At 39.0% G+C, this 27925-nt stretch overlaps 2 protein-coding genes across 3 annotated transcripts in view; both read right to left on the bottom strand.

Annotated features, from left to right (window-relative positions):
• Positions 1-1516: 1516 nt before the first annotated feature.
• Positions 1517-4968, bottom strand: LOC106699822 (ADP-ribosyl cyclase/cyclic ADP-ribose hydrolase 1-like). The gene is made up of 8 exons (XM_014471272.2): positions 4730-4968; positions 4530-4650; positions 4306-4441; positions 4147-4220; positions 3575-3648; positions 2954-3037; positions 2592-2675; positions 1517-2494 (listed from the first exon to the last, which is right to left on the bottom strand). The coding sequence occupies exons 1-8, from the start codon at positions 4882-4884 to the stop codon at positions 2437-2439; spliced, it is 786 nt and encodes a 261-aa protein (XP_014326758.1). The 5' UTR covers positions 4885-4968; the 3' UTR covers positions 1517-2436.
• A 15977-nt stretch (positions 4969-20945) lies between these two features.
• Positions 20946-27925, bottom strand: part of gpr158 (G protein-coupled receptor 158) — a 69312-nt gene continuing 62332 nt past the window's right edge. The window contains exons 9-12 of one of the 2 annotated variants that reach the window (XM_014471270.2): positions 25866-25971; positions 24650-24796; positions 24466-24549; positions 20946-24036 (exon numbers count right to left, since the gene is read on the bottom strand). In XM_014471270.2, coding sequence (XP_014326756.1) covers positions 22195-24036; positions 24466-24549; positions 24650-24796; positions 25866-25971 — 2179 coding nt within the window. In that variant the 3' untranslated portion in view covers positions 20946-22194. The remainder of the gene's footprint in view (positions 24037-24465; positions 24550-24649; positions 24797-25865; positions 25972-27925) is intronic. The other variant, XM_023326736.1, reaches the window with a different exon arrangement.

Below are 27925 nucleotides of genomic sequence, written 5' to 3'. Positions count from 1 at the left end.
ACGAGTTGTAAGGTTATGATTTCAGTCTTATGTTTATTACTTCTTATATGCTGCAAACACAAGCAAGGTGAGCAGAGGCATGCAGAAGTATGTGGAAGTTGCAATATTGTAATTTCCATTGCTTTTTATTCAACAAATTGGCTGCAAACACTTGTATATATTGTTCCGTTATTCCTCTAAAGTTTGTATATTTATAGTTTATGTCTGGGCAAGGGTTTTCCTTGTTTTATACACATAATCTTGGCCAACATATCAGATTTTGATTCTTCCTGAAACTCATCTTAAAAACGTGCCAAAACCTTTCATCGTAGCCCTTAACTTCAGGTCTGCACTGTGAACTCGTCCCGTCTGCTCTGGGTTTCTCTTTCATTTTCTGACTTTCTGCTCGTGTTTGTGTAAATGTCTTCCTACGTGAAGCAAGTCGTATTTTCACCCTCCTTTCAGCCGCCCTCTGCCCACCATGCAGATTTTTCTGTTTTCTTCTGAGAAAGCTACAAACAGTCCAGATCAGCGGTTCAATGCTTGATCATTTTGGAAAATCCACGACATCCACTAAGAAATCTAACCTCATGAGTAACTAGGTGAAATACCTCTTCCTGGTTCTCGGTTTGAGACGAAGTAAAAAAGATCACTGGAAGTCTCTCTGGTCTGGGTTGTGTGTGATTTAAGTATGAGACGCTCTCACAGTCATTCTGATCAGGCTTAACCTGCAGTAAATTTTCTGCTTTTGTCAGCGGCCTAAAAGAGGCCGTAAAGCTTTTCCAACTAACTACGTGAATAAGTCTTGCTCGTAAAACAAGAGGATGTAGAAAGGAAGACAGTAGTGATTTAAAAATGAAGTTCAGATTCATGTCGGTGAGAACAAATATTCACAAATGTCGAAAAATGACCTCATGGCTTTCAGTAATGCCACATCAGCACTTTGCCATTGTCTCAAAAGCAGAACATGAAAAAAAAAAATATTTAAAATAAATGCTGCTTTATGAGTGACTCAAACTGCCACCGTGTTTACCGACATTACAGTACATCACAGAGGGCCATGCTGTGGTTTTTATGAAGGGGCCTTCTTCATGCGGCACCTGGGTGGCGACAACCCCGAACGTTTGTTCCCAGCACCGACTCAGGCCCCTTTTACGGTACGTGTGACACACCAGCAAGTCACCAGAAAGGAAAGAGGAGGTTCAGCCCATGTCAGTGAGCCTCCTTCTTCCTGCCACAGCACTCCCACTGCGAGGGACTCGCACACATTTCTCTACGCACTCGTTTTGATCTCGTCAACTGCACAGCAGGCGCTCCCTTTTGTTTACACATGAAACGGAGCGAGACCTTTTGTGGACAACGCCTGCGGATTGAAGCCCAGAAGTGAGTGGGACCGGAGAGTTTGTTGGAAGACTTTCTAGTCTCTCTGGCGGTTTAGCAGGTTCACGCATATTTATACTCTCAAGTCTGCAAACCCTTTCTGGTGTCAAGTAGCAGTTTCACAAGAACAAAGAAAGAAAGCAGGCAGGATGTCAAAGTGGTTTATTAATAATCAATATCTTGCTACAATAGGTAACTTATCAGGTCTGGCTTATTCATTTACACCAGTGCAACTTAGAAAGCTTGGCAAGAAACTGTGATTAAATTTCTACTCCATAATTAAAGAATAGAAATACTTCATAAAAATAATAGGTTTTTTTATGGAGATATTTTCATTTGATTACATTTTAGTCCTTTTTAAAAACTATGAATGAACCATTTTCCTGTTACCACCACAAACTGTGCAGAAAATACATGTAGATATAAAAAAAAACTCGTTTTCTAATATTTATGTTTTTGTAGAACATAAATAACTGTGTTTTAGGGCTGGGCGATGGACTTTAAGTTGTATTCAGATTTTCTTTTGTGGTACTACCGTGACAATAAAATCTATTTATTACTTCTTTTTAATTAACTGTTTATTCTGACTCATAAATAATAATATTTATCCCATTATATGTTTGTCCTGCTGGAAGCCGACTCTCGTCTCCAGTTTCAGTTCTTTTGCAGCTTCTAAGGTTTTCTGCCGGGATTATCCTGCATTTAGCTGCAGCTTCCACAGCTGGATTTATATTGAGATTAAAGCACACATAAATGGACTCTGTTATTAATCTAAAGGTAATTGGTTGTGCTGGATTTCATTTATAGTTATCAGAGTAAAGGGGCTGATTTTAAAGTAATTGCCTAAAATATCTTTGTAACCTTGCATTGGTTCCTCTCTACCTCATAATGAGGAATAATTTAGTTTATACCCTAAAATCTCAATAAGGTACATTGAATATTCTGGTTTAATTTGAATAAGTGACAAAATGCACTTTTATAACACAAAATACTACCTATAAAATACAAATTATGAATGGTAATAAAATATGTTACATATAATTAAGTTGTTAAGATATCTCTTTGCAGCTTGTAGTTTTAAGTCCAACAGGCATCAGTGGTTGTACCTGCTTCTACACACTCCAGTAGCTTGGCTCTATGATAAAAGACAAAATACAACATAGTTACATTAATCTACGAAGGCATGTGTTGATTAAAAGTATTGCAGTACAATATGTTTAGGTTGAACTTACTCAGTAACCGAACGGCAGTGGAGAGTAACATTTGGATCCAGAACGTTTCGTAAAACCTGCAGAGACTCGTGGCTACAATCTGCACTGAAAACAAGAAAAGCACAAACGAAAAAGTCACACTTGGTATTTGACTTATCAGAACAAGCCTGTCACTATTACACATTCAAACTAGTTATGAAATAATTTGTCATTTCATATTACAAATTGAACATTGAATTTACAAATTCATTTTATGAGCGTAAAATACACATAGAGGTATATAACTATCACACACAAACTCAGAGTAAAACTAGCACGTACAAAGTAAAGAGCAAATTAACAAATAAAGTACAGCAGACAACTAGATATGGAAAAAAACTTACTTATTATTCTTGATAACAAGAATAACAGTCAGGCTCTGCACTCTGGGAAAGGCGAGTTTCCTAACTTCGACGGCTCCAAAGTAACTGGCAGAACAAAAAATTAAAAAAAACAGGAAATACTGTAAAACGCTTGCTCTATAAAGATGTGTTCAATAAATACTTTAAATCATAACTAAATGGGTATGTATGTACGTTAACAGATTTTTAATTAATGACATCTAGAGGTCAAACAGGAAACAGCGACCTTCTCAAACACTAAACCAATCAAACTCAGAAGAGCTGGAATGTGGTTTAATGCACTGCACAATCTGAACAGACCTAGAAATGGAAATTACTCCTTCTGTGTGTTTTTACTTGAATTGCAATTTTGGCAAAAAAATTTTAAAAATTGTTCACGCTAACAAATCACTTCCAGGCGCTACAAGTGGCGCAACACTGTAGACGTTCCTGATGTTTGGCACTTTTATGAACTTTAAAGCCACTCTCCTATGAAAAAGAAAATATTTGCTGCAAATTGTTTATAGGGTACATCTGGTAACCAGATAAAAAGCTCCACGATACCCGATAAGCATTTAATTCATTTAATTTCTCTGACATTGTGTCACTGCACACAACGCTTACCTGGTGGGATCAAATGGTTTGCTTATCGCTCCGTTTAGCAGAACACTGGCATTTCCACATGCATAGTCTGCAAACTGTACAAACAGTGAATAAAAAAGATAAATAAATTTTTAAAAAGTGTTATGATGAGGAAGATTGTCAGATTAAAAATGCATCTGTTTTTAAGCGTGTAGATGTAGTTGTTATAAGTGTTTATTTATCAGTCTGATTTAATATTCTATCTTCAAATGTCATGTTTATTTTAACAGTAATTAAAATAATCATCAATAACAGTAATAAACACTTAAAGACATAAGTCTGTGTGTAATTAATCTACAGAATGAGTTGCTGAAATAAATACCTGTAACAGAAATCCAGTGTTTAAGAAACCTCCAGAAAACACACTTATCATTGGGTTGAGGTTATATAAAAATATAAACATAACTTGTTTCTTTGTAAAAAATAAAATAAAATAAAATACTGTAGAAATATTAATTCTGGAATAATTCAGAAACTGTTAAACTCTAAGAAGGATTAATCCAACTGGGAAGCATTTCTACATTTTTGGTCAGTCATGTTTTGGGAGTGCTCACCTCTGCAGAGGCTCTGACCCAGAATGAAGACACGGTGTTGATATCACACTTTTCGCACAAATAGAAGAATGTGTCTACGACCAAACCAGAACACAATGTTATCTGTGAGCTCTCATGCAGCAGTTGAAGCATATCGTGGACTGCGGTACATGTTCTCGCCTTTGCTGCTCTTCTTTCCACACCATGTCAGGCCGTCCATAATGTTCCCTAACAGCGAGTTCTCCAGGGAGACGAAATGATTCCTTCCCTTACAGAACTGATGCACCAGATCCTTTGTGTCGCTCCAGAACATTGTCTGAAGCAAGTAGGAGATAAGGAAGTCAAAACTTGTAAATTATGCCTGGATGTTGTACACTGACAGCTTTATAACCAGAATCAATTACCTTGTCACATGAATGTATGAAGGGGTTCTCCACAAAGAGCGGATGGTAAGCTTCATCTGGAAAGTTACATGGATCTTGTCCGACATAGGCTTCCTCAAACATACTTAATAACTGTTCACATCTGAAAACAAAGCAGAACCAAACAACACTGCAACTTTGCTTTGCAAGCATTTTTTAATAAAACTGAAGAGAGGTTTTACCTTTGGCTGGTTTCTGGGAAAGCCTGACATTTCTGCCTGAATGTTGCCCTGAACTGGGACGTTCGAGGAGAAAGGAGAGTTGCTGGTGGAACCACAACTACAACAGCCAAGAGAAGGAGACCAGCGGCTACGGCCAGGTTTGTTTTGAGCCCCATTGCAGAAGCTGCACTCTCACTAACGTCTTTTAAGTGGAATGAAATTATTCTGTAGAGCGGCAACTTAAAAAACACCTGGAGCACAATCACAGGCACATTTCCGGAGGTCAAAGGTTGCTTATATTAACCCTGTGCTATCAGTGGTGTGAAACAAAGGGATGGACGTATACACCTTTATCAAATTAGTATTTTTATAACTAAATGTAAGCAAAGGAGTTTAAATAACTATTATTTTATAAAATCCTGCTAATATAATTGCTATTAAAAGGATGTGGGAGGTACACACATCCACTGCAGGTTGAAGTTTAACAAGCTGCAGGAAGAGTGAACGTAGCGTTTGATTCCAAACTGAAGGGTCTTTTGTTCTGACATTCAGTCATGGGAAAAGAATTTAAGACCACATCTTCTTGATTGTTGACCTTAATGTGCAGTAACCTGTCTGCATGAGTCTGCTCTTTTAAAAACCCCTTTTCTGTAGGTTTCAGTTTTCAGTCCTCTTCTGTTAGATGACTGGAGAAAATATGAGGCAAAAGAGACACTACAAAAATGTTTCCTTGTAACTGCAGCAAATAAAAGACAAAAACAGTTTGGGGAGGCGGCAATAACCCAACGACAGCAACACCAGAGAGGTTTCAGGGAATTTTGCCAAGTTCTGACTGGGTTCTGCATGTGAAACCAATCTCATGTCTGGAGTAATAAGGTATGATTGAAAACGAGAAACGTCTTTCAGGTACAGCGAAAATCTACCGAAACCTTGTCAGAAAGGCGTTTTTGTCGGATGGAACCTGATCATGGAGTTATGATCAGCTCAAGAAACCAGTCAGATTTCACCCAAACTGTTGGGAGAGAAATGTGTTTAGCATGGAAGGAACTCAACTTGAACTTTTTGGCCCTAATTTCAAAAAGTATCATTGACAAAACATATAACTATTGCAGTGGGCGTCACCAAATGAACACCACACCAGCACTGAAACATGGCGGCGGTAGCACCATGCAGGGGGTTACCTTTTTAAAAAGGTTTGACACAAACCATTCAGGTGTTTAGATGCAAGGTCAAAGATGAAAATAGATTTAATTTTTCTGCATCACTGAGAGTCCAAAAACATATCCAAATAAAAAATACTGACTTTATGAGAGCACAGTTTATGATGAGGAAAATTAAAGTTTTGGGACAGCTGAGTCAGAATCCCCAGATATTTAACACTTAAGGAGTTTTCATTTCAAACAAATAACATAATCTTTCATAAATGTTGATTTAATTTTTGTAGTTTTTACAACTTTATTTTGATGTGGCATCTTATTTAGTTGTTCAGTGGCCAGAGTTTATCTCCATCAGACAAGAGGCAGGTTACACCTGAAGGTCACCAGAAAGGACTAAAATAGCACACTCATACCTTAGAGCAATTTAGATATACTAAACACCTGAAACATTATATTCTTAGGATAAAGAATAATCCAAAATAAAGTCCTAAATCTATCTTTAAAAAAGGAAACCCAACACATTCAGGCAATGACCTGAGCTAGACCCAAAAACAAGCGAAACGAGGACCTCTGGTGGCTGTGAAAGGATAAAGAACAAATCTCACAAATAGAACAACAAAAACAATTCAAGTCAGAAATACTCCAAACCCCAAAGGGAAATCAATTTCTGATTTAATTCATATTATCCAAGTATCTTCAAAGAGTTTTTGTAGATGTAGATGACTCTGGGCAGGAAGGATCTCCTGTAGCAGTCTGTATAACAGCGGCTGTGATGAAGTCTCTTGACTGAAGATATGCTGTTTCATAGGAGTTTCATGAAGTTGATCCTGTGGGTCGTCCGAAATGTTCTTCAGTTTATAAAGAATTTCTAGATCCCACATCCGTCCCCAGAACAGAACCAGACCTCCTTATCACCGTCTTTATCATAATCAAACAATAAAAAAACCCATCTAGTGACATTTCAAAAGTCACCAGCCATGACACAGTCCTCTAGAAAATGAACCCATTTCACTTTTACTGACCCGTACGACCTTTATTCTACAATATATCACTTTTATTCAGAAATGGATGCATTTACCAACTGCTCCTTACTTGAACACATATAGCAGCCTTTTTATTTAACACTACAGGACATATAATAATAATATTATTAATAATAATAATAATAATAATAATAATAATACTGGAGGGAGGGAGGATGGATGAATGGATGGATGGAACCAGATTGATTAATCTTGACTATTTAAAGTAGTTTATTGCCTCGTAGTAAATGCACCATTATGGTGCGTTCACACCAAACACACTATTATTGGAGGGTCCAACGGAAAACAGCGGCTAGAGCTGACGCGTCTGACACACCTCTATAGACTGTGAATGTAAACCAGATGTGCAAAATGATAGGTGTTGAGCAAAACGTGCATCAAAAACGTCTCCGATGCTTCAAGTTCGACGCGTGTGCACTTTGAATGCAGACGCTTGACGCGAAATGCTTGACAACTAGCATTTGGTGCGTCTGGTGTACATTGAAAGACTGGAGGCGCGTCGAGGGCACGTCAGTTCTAGCCGTTGTTTTCCGTTGGACGCTCTTGATGCATCAAACGATTCAAAACGCACAACGGCCTTCGACGAGCCTCCACATAGACTTTGACTGTAAACCAGACGCGCCTGACGCTCAAAACGCGTTTGGTGTGAACGCAGCAAAGTGGACACGCGCTGAACTTGAAGCGCTGGACACGTTTCTGACGCGCGTAACGTGTTTGGTGTGAACGCACCATTAGACCTTGACATTACCAGAACACAAAACTACTCCTAACCTCAGTCTAAACTTAATCTACACATTAACCCAGATACTAAATATAATGCTTCACAGCATTAGAATCAGGCTTCAGTAACATAAATAAGTGAACAATAGAGACTATATAGACACCCTTATGTCAAAATTTAATCGATGGAGTGAACTTTGTCATTTATTTATTTATCTATACTCTATATCTTCAAAACCTTCTTTTTTTATTTTCTTTTTGTATTTGGTTGCTTTTTTTCTTATAACTCCTACCTGAGCTCCTCCCTGCTCTGCTGCCTGATCTGCTTCACTCTTCTTGCTCTCCTGTTTTATCCCAACTTTTCTGATTGCCTTCTTCTCTCTTTTTAGCTCCTCCATCCACTTTTCTAACTCACCCATTCCTCCACTACTCATCTTTTATTGATTTGATTTTTGTTTTCTGTCATACTTCATCCTATAACTCAGTCAGTTATTTTTTTTGAGTGTTTAATTGGCCCTGAAAGTTATATTTTTCTATCAATTTATTTAAATTCTTTACTGAGTTAGGGTTTTGTTTCTCCATAAACTTCCAGTCCTCACACTGGAGTTTATCTTTCGGTGTTAATTTGCTATTCCCTTTTCCCATTTTGAGCAATTTAGTCAATTTCGTTCCAGTCTTAAAAACACACAGGGTGGACTCTAAAAGACTGGATAAATTCTTAGCAGGACGGTGATCAATCCCCTGTTGTGGTAATTCCCTCTTCAACCTTTTCAGGTGGGAAATTCTTGCCTACATGCATCCACAAGAGGTTCACCGTTTGCACTCCTGCCGTTTGGTATGAGGACAAATACCTAGTGGTATTTAAATTCCTCCAAGTATTCTCACACTCACACACACACTTGGTATTACGGGTTTTTCAGTTTACGCGGACTCCGCCGTCCTTCTGCTACCTATCAGTGCCTAGGATTCATGGGGTTTTACACCCCAACGACCCTCAATCGTTCGCTCACTTTTTAATTTAAACGCTACTCACTTGTCCCCCCTTCACGGACGTCCCGTCAGCAGCTGGTTTCCAGCAGGCGGGTCGGAGACACAGTCCTGGAAAAGATGTGAGACTCCTAGGGGCCTGCGGTGGTCACGGTCTTCTGATGTCCGTCTCTCCCGCTGGAAACCGCAGGCGTATCGGACTCCGGCTTCCAAGGAGCAATTTATCCATCCATCCATCTTCTTCCGCTTATCCGGGGTCGGGTCGCGGGGGTAGCAGCTTCAGAAGGGAGGCCCAGACTTCCCTCTCCCCGGCCACTTCTTCCAGCTCTTCCGGGGGAATCCCGAGGCGTTCCCAGGCCAGCTGAGAGACATAGTCCCTCCAGCGTGTCCTGGGTCTTCCCCGGGGCCTCCTCCCGGTGGGACGTGCCCGGAGCACCTCACCAGGGAGGCGTCCAGGAGGCATCCTGACCAGATGCCCGAGCCTCAACTGGCTCCTCTGGATGTGAAGGAGCAGCGGCTCTACTCTGAGTCCCTCCCGGATGACTGAGCTTCTCACCCTGTCTCTAAGGGAGAGCCCAGCCACCCTATGGAGAAAACCCATTTCGGCCGCTTGTATCCGCGATCTCGTTCTTTCGGTCACGACCCAAAGCTCATGACCATAGATGAGGGTGGGAACGTAGATCGACTGGTAAATCGAGAGCTTTGCATTTTGGCTCAGCTCTCTCTTCACCACGACGGACCGGTACAGCGCCCGCTTGACGGCAGACGCTGCGCCAATCCGCCTGTCGATCTCCCGCTCCTTTCTTCCCCCATTCGTGAACAAGATGCCGAGATACTTGAACTCCTCCCGGAAACGAGCCCGACTTACTGCCGGCAATGCGGACCAGACTCTGACACCGGTCATACAGGGACCTGACATCCCGTATCAAAGGGCCCGGTACCCCATACTCCCGGAGAACCCCCCACAGGGCTCCCCAAGGGACACGGTCGAACGCCTTCTCCAAGTCCACAAAACACATGTAGACTGGTTGGGCGAACTCCCGTGCACCCTCCAGGACCCTGCAGGGTGTAGAGCTGGTCCAGTGTTCCACGACCAGGACGAAAACCACACTGCTCTTCCTGAATCTTCTCGACAATCCGACGGATAGTTTCCAGCAGGCGGGTCGGAGACACAGTCCTGGAAAAGATGTGAGACTCCTAGGGGCCTGCGGTGGTCACGTTCTTCTGATGTCCGTCCCTCCCGCTGGAAACCGCAGATTTCTGCCTCTGCTCTCAAGCTTCATCTGAATCTTACCCTGCTTTTCTGGTCGTTATTTAGACATTTTATTTCGAAATTAAAATATCCAGGGTGGCACCCAATATCTTAAAGTCCCTGATTGATACATTTTAATAAATGTTCTCCCAATTGTCTTTAATATATTTGATTTCTCTTCTTTAGTTTCTTCTTCTGGGGTCTGATTCTCTGTTTTCTCCATCTTTTGTTCATCTTGTGGCTCATTCTTTGAATTTTCTTTCCCGCTTTTAATTCTCTCCATCTTTAATTTCAATCCAACAATTTCTTCATTCAACTCTTTGTTTGTCTTGTTAAGTCTCTCCAGTTGAGCCAATGCTTCTTTTTTTGAATCTTCCAGTTTTTTCTGAATTGCCGATTCTCTCCATTCCAGTTGCGCATTGTACCTTGACAGTATATCATTATCTAATTTAAGCTGCCTTATCGTTGCTATATCCTCCTCCAATTCACTATTCAAAATCCTAATTTGTTCTTTTAAGTCGCCATTTTCATTGGCCAACACTTCATTTTCTGTCTGCCCGTCATTTTTTCTGGCATTAAGTTTCTCAATTTTCAGCCTCAGATTCTGAACTGTTTGCTGAAGCTGCTTATTTTTTTCTTTCAGCTTACAGAATTCGCTGCTCTTCTCCATAATTTCCTTGTTCGCCAATAATAAATTATGTCCTGCCATTGTTCCTTTCTGTTAGAGATTGAAGACTGCAAATGAATTTCTCTGTGGAATCTGGGAATACAAAGACAGGCGGCTGTGATGTCACAGACAGGATGAGTGACATCACAGCTTCACATCAAAGCCACAAGAAGTCTGTTGGGTGAGGGGGAGGGAGAGGGGGCGGATGTTTTTTTTTAAACTTTATTCGCAGACACACTGTATAACGACAGAGTTATACCTCATTTGTTCTGCCTCAAGAAAAAACAAATACAGATAAACATATTCAAGATAAAGAAAAAGCTAATGGTTCATTTAAAGCAATACAGATTTCAATTGTTTTAATAGCTATTTTCTGTCAGAGTCTTTGATAGTCTGGATATAAAACTTAACTTCATTGTAAAATGCAGCAAGGCATGGCTTCCCCTACCTGGAACAATGAATATGATATTTAGCTAGTGACAATAAAGGATTTATGAGAAACTCTGAACCGTTGAGCTTTTAGTGAGGCCAAGTAAGACATCTTCCCATAACAGCATAAATTGTGCTTCTGCGTTGTTGTGGATAAAGTCACACAGATTCTGACAAAAAGCATCAACAATTACTATTGTAACTATTACTGAATAGTTCAAATACTGATCAATTACTGAAGCTGGAAAACAACTTAAAAGCTCAATTCAGCAGCTAACAGCATCAAGGTCGTTCATTCAAGCCTCAGTAAGCTGCGTCGTTTTACTGCAGTGGGGTTTTCTGTTTACACTGATGATTTAAGTAGTCACAGTTTCATTTATTTGGGTTACAGATAATAACCTAAAGAAAGAATTAATTGGCATTAATAAGCTTTAATTAATGACAATTATATTTAATCAGTCTGGTAACGTGCTTAAATCAAAGATGTAAAGAAAACCAAAAAAACTGAATGGGGGTCTACACAAGAGTTATTTTCAACAATAATAGACAACTGATCAAGTTTTAAACTAATACGTAGAAAAAAAGAAGAAAAATAAAACTCAATACAACCCAAAGACATCAAACTATCAATTCTCCTTATTGACATACAGAAGAAACATGCTCACTTGTAGTTGGTTTAGTACGATAGAAAACCTCAGAAATAAGAATAAAACATTCAAGCTATTTTCAGTTCATTTAATATGCAACGTCGCCATATTGGGGGGTGTCTGGTTCCCAGATTTATTGAAGGTTTAATGTGGTACCAGTCTGTGGAAGAAACCAAGGGGACATTGAGAATCTGTAGACTGTAATGTCATGCTGACAAAGCACCCAGACTCCTGTTTGGACCTCAAACGCATCATGTTTGGAGCCTGACAACCTCCTGCGGTCAATAGTCACAGACAGAGGATTGTTTGTCAGCAGATCCAATGCAATGTGTGAGGGGAAGTCAGAAATAGTTTTAGTTTTAAATATCTACAGTGTAGGTGGGAACGTGCAAATTTACTAATCTGTGTCTGAAAACTGTTTTGTCTATTTTGGAGCACTCTAGTATTCAAAAATATTATCTCTAAAGCAATTACAGTAATCACAGAAACAAACAAACAAAGAGCACCTCGTGTGGTCTTAAATATTCACTATAACTTTTGGACTGGTGGCTGAACAAAACAAAAAATGAAAGACGAAATAAAAAGAGACAAAACCGCAGGACTTGATTTATAAACTGACAGTATAAGGAGCGACAGCTCCATCTGCTGGTCATATTCAGTCACTGCAGCTTAAAATGAACGTTTCCTCTTGTTTAGAGCCTGACGAGCTGTTTAAAAACTACAATGCATGCGGCAACGTGTGAATTTACAAACCTTTTATTAAGACTTTGAAATGTACATAAGAGGATTAGGGCCACTGGAAAAATGAATTCTGACTTTATTCTCAGAATTTTTAATTGTTTTTTCCCCCCTCAGAATTCTAACTGTGTTGTCATATGATTAAAAAGAATAAAATAAATTTATTTAAGATTTTTAAAAATCATAAATTTTTTAACATAAAAATTTATAGGATTAAACTTTTTTTTCTCATCTTCCCTCCAATTTCCTGAGACCCACAGCGCCCCCTGGTGGCTCCAACTTTGAAAAACACGGAGTCAGGTGATTCCGGGAAACCAGCTGTCCATCCATGTTATGATTTACTTGAATTACTCTCATCTGTTCATTTCTCAACAATAAACAAATTCCTTCATATTCTTCTTGTTTCAGCTTTCCTAAAAACTAAACCATTGCGTTTCCATTCACGCAACATGATTTGTCTCCTTTCCTCCTTCGCGTCTCTGAACTGGCGCCTTCACAGATTTTTTAACATCATATTTAAAGTGTGAAATCCTTTTAGCTGAAGCGCACTTCATTTTATGGAGGGTCCAGTTCAGTTCCTGTAGAAAAAGAAACGAATAAATGTGTTCAGTCTCCTCCATCGACAGTAAAGAAGCAGCCTTTCTGTGAGAGACTCAGCTTTCCATTTAGCTCCTGCTGTAGTAAAGCCCACTGACAATAAGAGTCTTCCCCCAGGCCTCCTATCTGCGTGGGTGTGTGTGTGTGTGTGTGAGAGAGAGAAAGAGAAACACAGAGAGAGAGAGAAAGAGTGAGAAAGAGGGAGGATGGAGGCGGCATCAACATGGAGGCAGACTTCTACACCTACTTTCAGTCTGATGACAGAACTTTTATGAAAAAAAAAAAACCTCGCTATTTTTGATCACATTTCCGTTTTTCTAGGCGCATTTTTTTTTTTTTTTTTGCCAGATTTCGAAAAATCTAAATTCAAAATGATCAAACTTTTTATCACGCTACAACCACTCAGTTCAATGTAAGGAACCAACAACAAAAAATGTGTCGCACTTCCGTAAACTTTGTGCCTGACAGCCGTTTTGGAAGGCAGTTGCTATGGAGTCGCTATGACAACAATAAACGAGCCACAAGCTTAGATCACCTCGTTCACATTTAACGTGTAAACAATACACGTTTACACGTGTATTGTTACAACTATTACTCGATTACAACTTTTTAAGTACTCTTCCTCCACCTCTGTGTAATACTAAGATAAATATCAGATGTTTACTGTAGTACTTACTGTTGAAGTAGCAAAATTAGCTTAGTAGCTTCTATCTGCTAGCTAAGACCGGCATGTCTTAGCTAGCATGTAGCATGTAGCCTACATGTATGTTACTTTTCTAGTCACTGGAACCCTATTATTCACATGAAGATTTCGTATAAGTCCATAAGAAATCCGTTTAAACACTAACTGTATTTTTTATCACTTCCGCCATCTTGGGATAGGCAAGCGCAGCGCAAAACATAGATGAACCATGGCTTCCAGACCAACAAAAAGAAACTGCACGAAAAGATCACATGACTCACATCACAGGAGTCATGTGATCAACTACATGATGTTACTACTGGCAGAAATGAAGAAAAAGACGACAGGAAGTGGGAGGAAGATGATGGCATGGCATGTTATGTTGTGAATTATCTTGTGAACAAACTTATTCCCATGTGATTTTTAATAAAGTTAATGGAAACACCATAATTGCTACATTGTGTTTTTTCGATGTTGACTGAAGCTCCTGTAAAGAAATTATAAATTGTGTGTGTGTGTGTCATATGGTTGCATCTATGATGTTGCATAGTTTTGCAAAAAGTTAAAAAAAAAAAGATGCAACCTTTAATCAAAATATTTGTTTGGCGGGGGGGGGGGAATTCAAAAGAAATCAATGGTGTCAGACCCTTAAGGTACTCAAAACAACTTAAATAACATTTAAAAATGTACCTAAAACATTTTTTTGTTTTATACCTTCAGACTTCAGTGTTTTCACACCTGAGAGTCCAGTAAACTCGGTTCGATGAAGGTCCAAAACGGCAACATTTGTTTCGACATTACCAGAATATTGACAGTTTTGCGTACATTTATAATGGAAATCCAGCTGCCGGTCCAATAAATTAATATGTTTTTTTGTCGACATTTTGTTGTTTCTATTTAGACCTCTTGCCACTCCCATGTTAAACTTTGTGGAGCCGCCTCTGACTGACTGACATGTTGGGTTCACTGGCAGTAGCATCAGCGCTGATGTGCCAATATTTGCAGAGTTCATCTCCAGAAATATCACATCTCATTTTGGGCCAAATCCATTATGTTCGTCAGTCGACATTAGAGAAGAGCCAGAAATGGCCTCCGTCCTGTCAGCCGCTGAGATAAATTGCCTATTAGCCCTTTGGGTTTATAATTTGGTGCAATCAATCACTGAGCATGAATAGATGCCAACCGGGGGCTCGTCACATTTCGAATGATAAAAGCCTCGGAAAATGTGTCGCGGGATGTGTTTAAACATCGTCCTGTGGTGTTTGTCATGAATATGGAAAGATTTTTTAAAAGAATGACATTCGGCAGCAGACAGCACCGTCTTTTATTGCAGCAAGAAATCAAACCAATACATTTTATTTCATACATTTATTTCAATCATTTGCAATAAAAAAAAAAGAAAACAGGAAAAAAGGAGGGAATATTTTGGTTGCTACCTCGCCTGCAGAGTCATTGTCTCATAGTCGACCACCTACTGCGCCTCCTGGAAACAACCTCAGCCTGGTTTTCACGTCTGATTTTAATCCTGGCTGTGTTTTATGTATGTTTTATTTCGCCGGCTGCCCACTTGCTGCCTTTTACGACTGCCGTTTGAATAAAACCTGCTTTTCTCCCTCCTGTCACCACGCTTTGCTCAGTAAAGGATTGTTGCACAAAGTGTTCAGCCCACAGTCTGTCACATCCCTCCTCCTCGTTGCTGTTTGTGTTGCGTTGCCTTCCTGGCTCGTACAGATAACAGACAGATTTGGAGAAAACATCAGGGAACGGTTTACACCTGAGCGGTTTCATCTTTAAACCACCTGCTCTGGTTTCTGTCCTCACATAAAGGCTACTGCTACTTTTCTTTACTGTCTTGAGAATTAGGCCTTTCTTTTCTGCAGTAAAATGGTGGTCCAATAGTTTACCCTAATTTAACTATAGCTCTAAATTTGAGGAGGAAAAACAAAGAATCCTGACTTGGAAAGGGTTGAATTCCTAGAAAAATATCTCTAAATTCTAAGCAAAACATCAGAATTCTGAAAAAACTTCAAAATTCTGGGAAAAAAATCCCAGAATTCTGTGAAAAATGGCTGAATTTTGATACTAAATTCTGAGGGAAAACAAGAGAATTCTGATTTAAAAAATTGTGAAAAGAACAGTAGTAATTTTAATCTCAGAATTCTGAGATTAAAATCAAAATTATGAGAAAAAGAGAGTGAATTTATAGAAAAATCTTTGAACTCTTGAGAACAACTTCAGAATTCGTAAAAAACTGCAAAATTTTGTGAAAAATTGCAGAATTACAAAAATTCTGAATTCTGGGAAAAACAGCAGAATTCTGAAAAAGAAATATCAGAATTATGAGGGAAAAAATGTCAGATTTGAGATTAAATTTGAATTTTGTGAAAAAGTTTGAATTCTTTTAAAAATCTAAATTCAGAAAAAAATCATTAGTCTGAGAAAGAGTTAGAATTAGAACCCAACCCTTTAAAATCAGAATTACAAGAAAAACTGTTGAATTTTCAGATTAAAATCAGATAGAGAGAAAAAAAATGAATTCTTAGAAAAATCTTAGAATTATGAGGAAAAACTTCAGAATTCTAAAAAACCAGAATGAGATTTAAAATCAGAATTCTGATTAAATTTCATAATTTTGAGATTAATTCAACATACAGAGAAAAAAGCTTTTGTTAAAAAAAATTCTGAATAATGAGAAAAACTTGAAAATTCTGCAAAAAAAAAAAAAAGAGTTAGAATGAGATTTAAAATGAGGGAGAAAAAACTAATTCTGACAAAAATATTATAATTATGAGATTAAAATTAGATTCTCACAGAAAAGTTTGCATTCTTAGAAAAACCTCAGAATTCTAAAAAAAAAAAAAAAAAGAGTTAGAATGAGATTTAAAATCAGAATTCTGAAAAATAAAAATTATGAGAAAACCGGTAGAATTCAAAATTCTTTTTTTTTTATTATTATTCCAGTGGAAAAATGTTTGATTCTTTAAAATTCTTTATCTGAGTCAGTCGTCTCACCGCTGAATCATGTCGTGTTTTTAGCCAACTCTTCACCACAGTTACGTTTAGGTGACCGTCTAACTGCTGCTGCAGTCACACGGTGCTGGCTGCATGTTTCTGCCTCCATCCCGGTTCATCTCCCTCCCCTCCGCATGACTCATGGATCCACAACGTCCTCACAGTCTTCCCCCGCCTCCCACCTCCCTCCCCCGGCCTCGGCAGACGGATGAGTCAGTGGACAAAGCGATGGGCTTCCTCTCATCTTTCCAGCCGCTGTCCATCACTGCCCACATCACCGCGGTGATTCACGCACCAATCACCGTCTGCGCTGTAAAAATAAGTCCTGCTGGACCCCTCTGTCCTGCAGAGTCAACACCAGGCCCGGTCCAAACCTTTGTGGGGCCCTGAGCAGATTTTTATTGGGGGGCCCCGACATGTCAACACCAGATGCTTCATCAATGCTTTAACTACTCTTATGTTTTTATTAGCATAATTTGTAATTGGCTTACATCTTGTGGGACCTTGTTTTCAGTCAATAATTCCTAAATATTGATTAAAAAGTTGGCAGATTATTTCACTTATAAAATGGAAAAAATGATTTGTTATAAATGAAATAATCTGTGTAGTACTAGTACTTTTTAATCAATATTAAGAAATTATTGACTTGTATGTTGAAATTAGTCTAGTTCAAGTGTTTTAAGATATTTGCAGTAGAAACTAGACCAAAAATAATTGGTGAAATACTGTATTTTTGCAGTGCACAACAGTTTAGTGGATTACATTTTATTCCCAGGATCTCCTTGGTGATATTGCTGTAATTTTAATCCCTGCTGCAGGCTGCATTAATCTTATATTTAACCAGAAAGTCCCTGAAGTTCTCAACAAGCTGGGATCAATGCTACCCTGTTTGGTTCACATGTTTACCCTTCAGCACTGTTTTGCTGCTGCCTATATATTCTGGGATTAATGAAAATAGTGGATCTGAACAGAATTAATAACTCAGTTTATGATTTCCAGACGCAGATAAATAAATTTGGGTTTGTAATTCTGAAGTTCTGCAACAAGTCAGCATTTTCTGCCATCGACTACCTCTTCCTCAGTGAACTTATCTCGCCACAGTGAGCCATAAAAGCCTTTTAGGACAGTAGCCAAGCTGTGGTTACCATGCACAACGCCATTAAAGGCCAGCTGCATGTCCGCACAAGCAAAAAGCAAACAAACCTGAGAAGGTATATGAGGCATAACAGCATCATGAGAGCATCTTGGATCAGCTGGATGTCGGATTAGAGAACACTGTAGGAGAAAAAAAGAGGCAGAAAAATCCTGCATTTGTTGGTTCTTTTCAGCGGATTTCTGTATAAATCTTCAAATCCCAGGGTTACAATAGTTTTGGGTTTTTCTTTTGTTTTATTTTGTTGTGACTTTTTTGTGTCTAGTTAGTTTAGATTGAATTTTCCTTTGGGATTAATAAAGTATTTTTGGATTTGAATTGTTTTTTATTAGTTATAGTTTTAGATCTTTACAGACTTTTGTTCATTTCTAGGTGCACAATTTAAAAAGGTTAAACTATTTTACTGCTACTGTGTTTAAATTGATTGGGTAATGAATACATATCAGAAAACACCATTTTCAAACATGTATTCAGTTATTATTGAACAACCAACCCGATTCATAAACACAAAAACTAAAGATGTTGCATCTTTAGTTTTTTATAGTTCCAGTTATTTATGGTTTCCCCCATTAATTACTGCTTTCATTTCAGTTAAATGTTTTCTTTATTATAATAAAATTGGCCACACAATTTTTTCATATAAATATTTATTGCAGAGGAGGTATCTTTTATGTACATGCTAACACAATATAACACAATATAAATCTACCAAATATTCCCATATATTGATGCTATAAGCTTGTCATAGAGCAATAGTCATAACAAGCACAAAATACAGTGGGTTGGGGACAGTGTCACTCACTATACAACTTGTAACAGTCCATAAAATATAACATATTTTCCTTTTTTTGTTCCATCAAGGGCAGTGAAACATCAGTCCTACTAAGTTCTTGAATTCATGCAGAAGCCACAAGAGCAAGAATTACGACGTTACAGCATTGAATAGTAGTAGTAGTAGTAGTAGATTTGCTAGTACTTGCCGTAGTGTGACACTGTCCGGTCACAAGAGTCCAGTTTAAATGAACGCGGCTAGCCGAACTGAAACACACCGGGGTTAACGATCAGTGGACAGAAAAGCTACAAGACACGGCATTGTCTGCGATGGCACAAGGACGACGGTTCGGGTTCAAACTTGCATCGATTCTTTGATGATGACGATAAAATACAGAGATCATTTCCAGAGAGACCGACAGTTAACAGACACCAGTATGTTTCACAGAGTTTAATACACACACACACACACACACACACAATGGACAGAAGAAAAATAAAACAGCAAGTTGACGATCAGAAATTATTCAAATTAAAGAACAAACTGGGCTCACTGTAACGTGATATTTAGTTTTATGATGGGATATTGCACTCATTGTATTTTCTACTCATATTTGAAGATTAAAATTCATTTTAAAGCAAAAATATCTCTTTTTTTTTAAAGTTACCATTATTATATTGCTTTATTTACTATTAGTATTTTCATGACACATAAATCAGAGGTGGTAAATTCTTCTAAAATAGTCCCTTTTCTTTAAAAAAAAACTCTCTAAAAGCACAATAACTAGGAGCAGGTCATTCGTCACCCATGGCAGTAAATCTCCCACATTAACTCAGATTTCCCTTTAGTTAAACCTCCCAGCAGATAGTACACTAAAAAAAGAGAATGGAGCTCCAACTTAAAACAAATTAGTTAATTTGTTACACGTAATCAAATTAAGTTGGTCAAACTGAATTTATTTAAGTTTGTTTAACACGACAACTAAATTACTTGTAACAAATTAACTAGATTTTTTTCAAGCTTGATCACCCATTCTTGTTTTTCAGTGTATGTTAAATATTATATATACATCAGTTGAAGCAACAGCATTGATATGAAAAAATAAGCGGAGTTGTTAGAGGCTGAAATTTGGTGAATTAAAAAGCGCCAACAATCCTTCAACTTGTGATACAAACTTTCACAGAGACGTGACTGCTAGCTTCTACAAACTGTTATGGTTTATTTCCTAACGACTGCTTGGTCCTTTGGGTTCAAATTAAAAGATTTTTGTTTTTTAAAGAGAGCTTCTTTTTTTTTTTTTTACCCAGGTTAATGATGAAAAGTGATTTCCTTTTATCTAATAAAATCAGATGAGCAAAATTCCCAATAAATCCCAAGATACAACCAAGTAAAATGCGTCTTATTTTATGTGTAAATCCATTCAAATGGCTCGCCTATTCTTTATATTTAGGGTTTTATTGAGGCAGTGGCTGAAAAGTTGAAAGGAGATTTAGTGCTGTGTTGATCTCCAGGTTACTGCTTCACCTCTTTATGGTGGATTTATGAAGTTTCATCCACAAACACACATTTGGTGCAACACAAAAATCCATGCTGGTATCACAGACATCGGACCAACTCGTACTCCCATTTCATACTTTGACCCAAAATGCTGCTTCTTTTTATTCTTTTTTTGTTACCCGTAAACAAGCAATTTATTCATTCCATTGTTGGTTAAGCATTTTGATGAATTACGAAGATAAATAGTCATAAATATGACAGAACCTCATGAATAATTCATTAAACCGCATCCACAAACACATTGGGTGCAACATAAAGAGCCATGCTGGATTCCCAAACAAAACCGGGTCAGACTGACTTCAGTTTGCATCTTCGCCAGTTCATACTCCCATTTCGTTGTATTAGAGATTATCACCATTATTTGGTTCTGATCCAATTTGGGACAGTTGGTTCTAGATAGTTAAAAAGACAGGGTGCTTTCACACCAGGCCTGTTTAGTCCACTTTAATTAAACTCTGGTTTGTTTGTCTAAACGTTTGGTTCGTTTGGGGAAGTCAGAAGGTGTAACTGAACTCTGGTCCCCCTACAAACCTCCGTCTCGGTTCCTTTGAGGTGAACTCTGGTGCGGTTTGAATGGATATGTGAATGCCAAGCGGACCAGAGACCGCTCCAAAACCAGGAAGAGGACTGCAACACAGGGCATTCTGGTTAAAAAGAACCAAAACAAAAGCGAGAGTCTAGCGCTAGCAGGAGAAATGGTTCATAGTCTTTAACAAAAGAGAAATTCTACATCCACTAAAATCTGACGCTACTCCGTTTTTGTTTACATTTTGTGAATTTTTGTCAGAAGTTTTTATGTTGTTTACTTCAGTGGTTCTTGTTGCAGTGCCCCCACAGGCGAGGAGGGGAACAGGTTTTTCAAAGGGTTTAGATCATTTGCTGAAAATGTAACAAATGTTCCGGTTTGATCCCCAATTGAGCAGCGTCTACGGGACTATCTGGTGTGAAAACACCGTTATTACAGTAAACCTAAGTGACCTCTGGTGGATAAAACAGTAAATTACATCAAATTGTGGGATGTCCCTTAGTAGAAGGCAACAAAAGTCAGGGACAAAACGACCAAAACCAATAATCTGGGAAATGGCGACAGGGTGTATTGACCGGTACAAATGACCTCCTTCTGTATTCTCCATTTTAGCTTTTAAGGGATATAAAAACAAGGCCAAAACTATCTGTTTCATGGGGGAAAACGCTAGCTAAAACATTAGCACTGATCAGTTGACAAGCAAGTAGAGTCCAGCTACTCGGCACCTGGCTGTGCATGCTGTTAATATAGATCACCGTCACAAAATCCAGACAAAAATCACTTTTTTCCCTCTAGACTGATACAAGATAATGCTAATAGTTAGGCACGTATAGTACATCTCTACAGACTTGGAAGCATTTTAATCTGTAGAGAACTACAATTAAATAGATCTAAAATATACATATATGCTGTGTGTATGATTGCCAGTGATATAATATGGAAATTAAGAGAATAAAATGTACATAAAGGACAGAATCTGTTCTGAATTTATGATGTTTTCTAAGGTGCTATTGAGTTACTTTCCTTCTGCTTTCGGATCAAATCCTCATTAAATACAAGTTAAACACCACATCACACTTCGCAGATTCTTCCTGTTTTATACTTCAACCCAAATCTCATCTATGTGACAACAAAGACAAAAACTCTGAGCTGGAACCAACACATAATAATATCACCTTGTTGTCGCATGTGGGTGAAAAAACATCAGACAGCAAACAGAAAGTAAAGACTGCAGAGATGTAGAAAGCTGATGTGTGACATTGCTCATAAAGTGTAACGGTTGCATAATTGGTCTACAATTTTATTTCCAGGAATTTTCCTGTAGTAATCTGGAATGCTCTTCTTGACTTTGTTTAGTCGTTTTGTACATATTCCAAATATGTAAAGCTGGAACAAAACCTCAGAAAGGAAGGCAACTTGTGGGTTAACTTTGCTTCCAAGTTACCATACAAATAGTAAAAGGTAATATATATATAACTCTTTGCAATTGAAAAAAGAAAAATTATACATTGATAACTATAATTTCAGAGGTCCATTCAGGTTGAGTGTCATGCCTTCTTGCTTGATTTGCTCTCGTCAAAGTCCCAGGGGCAAACCTCGGCCTTTGGAGCAGAACTAGCAGCCGCAGCTTTTGAATTTGGATTGCTCTGCTTTTCTACTGGGGCATTTTTATCAGAGCCTTTCTTACTCGACACGTCCTCAAAATCCCACGGACAAACTTCAGTCGGCTTTGGTTTGGCTGCTCCAACATTAGCGCTTTTCCTTTTCTCTACCTGCAGCCCCTCCTGCGGACTCTCTACGTCCCACGGACAGACCTCTGACAATTTCTGCTGGCTCAAACGTTTATCTGAGGACTTTGTTAAACTTTTCTCATCCTCAGTGTCTTTTGACTTTTCCTTCTCAACCGTCCTGGTGGAAGGGGCGCCTTTCCTTATCGTGGGCGATTCTTTAGCTTTGGGTGCTTGTGCTGGACTGGGTGTTCTGTCTGTATTTGGAGAAACCGCAGCACTGTCGTAGTCCCAAGGACAGATTTCGGCTTTCGTTGTTGGTAGGGGCAGAGATGTTACCCCTTTGGGAGCATCTGAAGTGGGGTTTCTACCTCGTCCGTCCACAGGAGAGGAGCTCTTTTTCTGCTTTATTGTATCTGGAAACCGGGCTAACTCTGTCACCTTCTGCTGCTCTTCGAAGTCCCACGGACAAATGTCTGCTCGCTTTGTTTTGGAGCTTTCTAACGTAGAATGAGGCCTGTTTGACCTTGACTGACTGGACACTTGTTGCCTTGGTCCTTCTGAGAGACTGGTTTGTGTCTCACCTCCCTCTTCCCATGGACAGACCTCGGCTCGTACAGAAGTCGTCCTCTGACTCTCCTTTGAGTGTCTTCCACCTGATGGAGACTGATCAGAGGCCTTCTGCTTCTGGGATTTACTCCCTTTGGTGCTGCCTCCATGAATCGTCGTCGACTCTGTCGGTGCTATCGAGACGTGCTTCTGGATCTTGTTCTCAGACGGAGTCGGCAGGTCTTCCAACTCCCATGGACACACTTCGGAGACATCGTAAAGGTCCTTTCCCCGGACTGGATCGGAGCAGATTGCAGGCTGGCTGTCGGTCACCGGCTGCTTCATGATCCTGCCCTTGGCTGCACTTTGTTTGTAGTCAACCGGTTGGCTGATGATCATCTTTGGCTGACAGTCATTCTCTGTCTCTGTATTTGCCTTCATGTCTCTGCTCTTTGGCTGACTCTTCTTATTGCTGTCCTCTGAGCTCTGGCTCTTCCCAGTCAAGCCCAAAGTCTTCTCCTTGGCGCTGGCGATGACACTCAAAGACTTCTGTAGCATGGACGCTCTGGGGTGAATTGGTTTCTTGTCGGCTGTTAGATTGTGGGCACTCGCCGACTTGCAGACTAAAGGAACAGACTCTGTAGATTCACTGGGGGCGTTGATGTTCTCACTGGACTTCTTCTTAACCAGCTTTTTGCCCATCAGCGTATCTAGTAGCGACCCTTCATTTGAGGCCGTCTCCATCTTGTCTGCGGCCCTGTTGGCTTCTTCGTTCTGGTCACGGACATGATCATAGCTGCTGTGGGACTTCTTCAGAGAGAAAACCTTGTTCTTTAGCGTCTCTTCCTTGACTGGTTTCACCTGATGGCTGGGATCCAGCGGGTTCTTCTTCAGCATGCAGATGCTGTTCCGGTTGCTCCCGTAGTCTCCCACCTCCTTGTCTTCCCGGCTGCACTGCCGATGCACAGACTCTGGGATCTCGGTGATGCGTCTCATCAGCGAGCGCCCCAGACCTTTCTTGGAGCTCCGCTTCTTCTGCAGGTGCGGGTTGTTCGCTAGCATCTTCTTCCTTTTGTAAATCTCCAGCTGGGAGTATAACTTCTTCAGCTCCTCCTAAAAATGAATAAAAACAGAAAAGCAAATTGGTGAATCTTCGTTGAGAGGTACAAGATGCATTTCGATAATAAAACACACAATCTACTCCACTTAGACCATGCAACTTCATGACAGATGGCTACAAACATCTGCTAAATGACGCACTACTCAAAAATCACATGCGTGCTGAAAGAAAAGCAAAGACAGGACTGTTCTGGACAGCATCAAATAAGGAAACAACGTGTTTTAGTGTTAGGTCTGAAACAGCCTCTAATCTCGGGTCCTTGATTGGCTCCATCTGTATCTTCATCCGAGACATTAAGTGTTTCCAAGCAACCTGGATGTGATCATAAAACCACTTCCTCAAGAAAATACTCCAAAGGCACCCAAAGCTTTTGGTAGAGAGACTTCTTCAGCTCTAACAGACAAACAGATATCTCTGCTCACGTTGGTACGTTTTTCCCAAAGGCTGTCGCAAGACCTTGCGCCACAGCCATTAATAGAACTGAGATGGCCCATTTCTTCTGGTGTCTGCAATAAAAAACTGTCATGGCTCAGTATTTGTAGAGGATTCAAACGCGACGCCAGGTTATGCAAATGAGGAGAACAGATGGATGAAAACACTGCGTACCCGAATGTCCTCGGGGTCCAGGCTGTGCTCGCTCCACGCCGAAGTGATGCTGCTGTTGAGGTACGACCCGGAGCGACCCATGTCAAGCTCGTCCTCGTAGGCCTCAGAGGCGATGTCATCCCTCATGTGGGTTCCAGCGAACAGAAACTGGAGAAAATGTGTTAAAACTGATTAGTAGAGGTTGCTTTATTGGCAATATGACATTTAAGTACTTGTAAACTATAAAAGTGGTGTTTGTGTTCCACTAATGCCTGTTGATGCAAATTCAGCACAAACCAAGAATCATGTTGGAAGCACGAAGCAGCCTTCTAGAGGCTGAATAATACCCAGTTATCACTAATTTACTTCATTTGCACATAAAATATCTTAAAAATTTGCTTTATTTAAGTTTTGCAGAGTGCCTATAAAAAGTTTTCACCTCCAACATAAAAGGATGTTTTACTCCTTTTATTGCTTTTACAAATCAATCATGATCAACAAAATTAGTAAAAAACAATCTTTTAAAAAAAACTGCAATATTGAGAATATTTATTTCTACAAAATAATGAACCATAAAATGTACCACAAAATAAATGATTGCATAAATATTCACAGACTTTCCAGTAAATAACCTAATTTAACAGAGGTCCAGCCAATTGGTGCATGGAATGGAGATCTCTGAGTGCAGTGAATGTGTCTATAGTGATTGTTGTAAAAAGACAAGCGAGAAAATATTTATGCAATCATAAATTTAAATTGAGATTTTGTTTTATTATTTTATAGAAATCAGTTTTGAATAAAAATATTTTTAAAAAAAGCCTAATTTTGTTGTTCAATGATTTGTAAATGGAATAAAAAGGGTAAAAGAAATTCATATGCACTGTATGGGCTTCATTCAATTTAATAATTTATAACAATATAATAAATAAATAAAGGTGATTCCTAAAAACATTGTTTAAAACAACTTGAATTAGGGGTTTAAGCTCACCTACAAGCACATCAACGACTATATACAAAATCGCAGCTACAACAGAATGGATTAAACCAGAAATGACATCAGAATGGCCTAGTCCAAGTAAACTGAACTGAGAATCTGACTGAGGACAGTTTTTAAAGCCAGCTGTTATTTGTCTTCCTCTTCTGAATTTTGCACCTGTTAGTTTAATAAAATGCGTCTCGGTTTGAGGTTAACGTCATGATGAACAGTTACAGGGTTTGAAAACTGAGGTTTGCCCACCTTGGGAACGAGCAGCAGACCCAGAGTCACCGTCACCGTCAGGTGGGTGTGGGTGAAGAACAGCAGCAGCATCCAGTCTGGGTGGAGTTCATGAGCCAGAGTGAACCTGGGACACAAACGGAAAAATTTAAACACAGCAAGACAAAACAAAAAACAAACACAGAGAGAGACTGCAGGAAAACTTTGACTAGACTGGGACTTTTCTACAACAGAGTATTAGGACCAGGCTTAGAAAAAAAACTCTTAGAAGAATAAAGTTGTAATAATTCGAGACTAAAGTCATAATATTACCAGAATAAAGTCAAATTACATGAATAAACGTGTACGCAGATAGTCAAAATAATACAAGAATAATGGTGCAGTATTATAGGAACAGAATCACAGTATTATGAGAATAAAGTCAGTTACAAGAATAAACTCGTACGAGAATAAAGTCAGAATATTATGATAATTAAGTTATATATTACTAGATGGAAAAAGTTTAAATATGATAATAAAGTCGTAATATTACCAGAATAAAATTGTAGTAAGCACATCAGCACCAGATTATTATCACTAGCCGCAGCCTACTGGTGATATAATCTGATGCTGATGTGTTAACAGATTAAGTTTTACTTTATTTATAAAACAAATACCAAAGTATAACTTCATAACATTCTTTATTTTACCATGGTAATGTGACTGCCTTTTCATGTTGGTCATCTCATAATATTATAACTTTATTTTTGTAATTTAATTTTTTTTCCGTATTTTCCTGTTTCTGCCTGTAAAAAGAGAATAAACCGTCTTGTCGGTTCCACTGTTTCACTTATCGTTCCATTTGGGTGATCGCTTTGGCAGCTGGAATATTTTCTTCCAAAACTTTCAGAATAATTTGCAACAACAAGAAAAGAGAAGTGACCTTGATTTGGACATGAGATTCGGTCTATTTTTGCATCCGACAGCCGTACGCTGGATGAGATCATTAGAGGCTGGGACAACAGCGGTGAGAGGAACGATCAGGATTTGAAAGCATGGCGCCGCAATGCAAGCAAATGTCATATAGCAGCCTCATTAAAGTCGGGAAATGGGTAATTAATGAACAGGTATTGTGGTAATAGCTCGACGGCGCGGATGAAGGCAAAGGTCCAGCATGCAAAATGTCCCGGAAGCCTCGAAGTCTGTTTGGTGATGAGTTTCTGTGCAGACGAGGGTTTAATAGCCCCGGCGTTTTGTCTCTCCTCTGCCCAAATCGTCAGTTTATTCCCTACACCGGCGTAAAGAACCGATGAAAACACAAACCTAAAGCCTGAGCTCCTGGTGAGACGAATAGAAACTCTCTAATTTATAAAAGGTGACCTATTACACTTCCTTAAACAGGTTAGGATAGACTTATACATCAAATGTGTCAAACTCAAGGCCCGAGGGCCAAATCTGGCCCGCAGTAGCTTTTTATGTGGCCCTCTAGATTCCAAATTACATCATGAAGTCCGTCCAGTTTTTCACAATTCCACAAAATTCACATCTTTTCCTAATCTTAATGCAAATTTTTCTCAAAACTGGCCAAAAACATTGGGTATAAGTGACTGCTGCCTCGGCCTAAATGTCAATACGGCGATTAATAAAAAGTCACATTTAACATCACACATTAGCGCAAATATTTCCAAAATGGCTCCACAAAATCTGTGATTTTGATTGCAAAAAACACAAAAACAATCACAAAATCTTGAATGGACTGGAAAGGTGTCAAACACATTTTAATTTTAAGAAACACTTACTGAATTCTGAAACAGCTTTTTATTGATATTTTAACAGTTTTATTGGTTTCATCAATAGATTCTGGCTCAACCGGCCCTTTAAGAACATTCAGATTTTTGATATGGCCCAAAATCAAACATACCTGGTCAATAGGATGCACAAAACATGTTCATTACATTTTTTGCACAAACCTACTCTTAGATAAAAGATTTTAGAGCGTCTTGTGACTTTAAATCCAAATAACCTGCTGCCGGCCACGCTCCCCCCCCCAGCTCAACGTTTACACTTGCACGTTAAAATGGCTGCCAACAGTCGTGCAATTA

This window comes from Xiphophorus maculatus, chromosome 21 (assembly GCF_002775205.1).
Source record: "Xiphophorus maculatus strain JP 163 A chromosome 21, X_maculatus-5.0-male, whole genome shotgun sequence".
Classification (NCBI taxonomy): Eukaryota; Metazoa; Chordata; class Actinopteri; order Cyprinodontiformes; family Poeciliidae; genus Xiphophorus; species Xiphophorus maculatus.
The sequence above is the reverse complement of the archived record's forward strand: the minus strand, read 5'-3'. Positions and strand labels throughout refer to the sequence as shown.

Coding starts and splice junctions, on each gene's coding strand:
- LOC106699822 (XM_014471272.2), bottom strand. CDS start 4,884: ATGGGGCTCAAAACAAACCTGGCCGTAGCCGCTGGTCTCCTTCTCTTG. Junction 4,442..4,529: donor TCATACATTCATGTGACAAG/GTAATTGATTCT, acceptor TACTTGCTTCAG/ACAATGTTCTGGAGCGACAC. Junction 3,038..3,574: donor AAACCATTTGATCCCACCAG/GTAAGCGTTGTG, acceptor TTGTTCTGCCAG/TTACTTTGGAGCCGTCGAAG.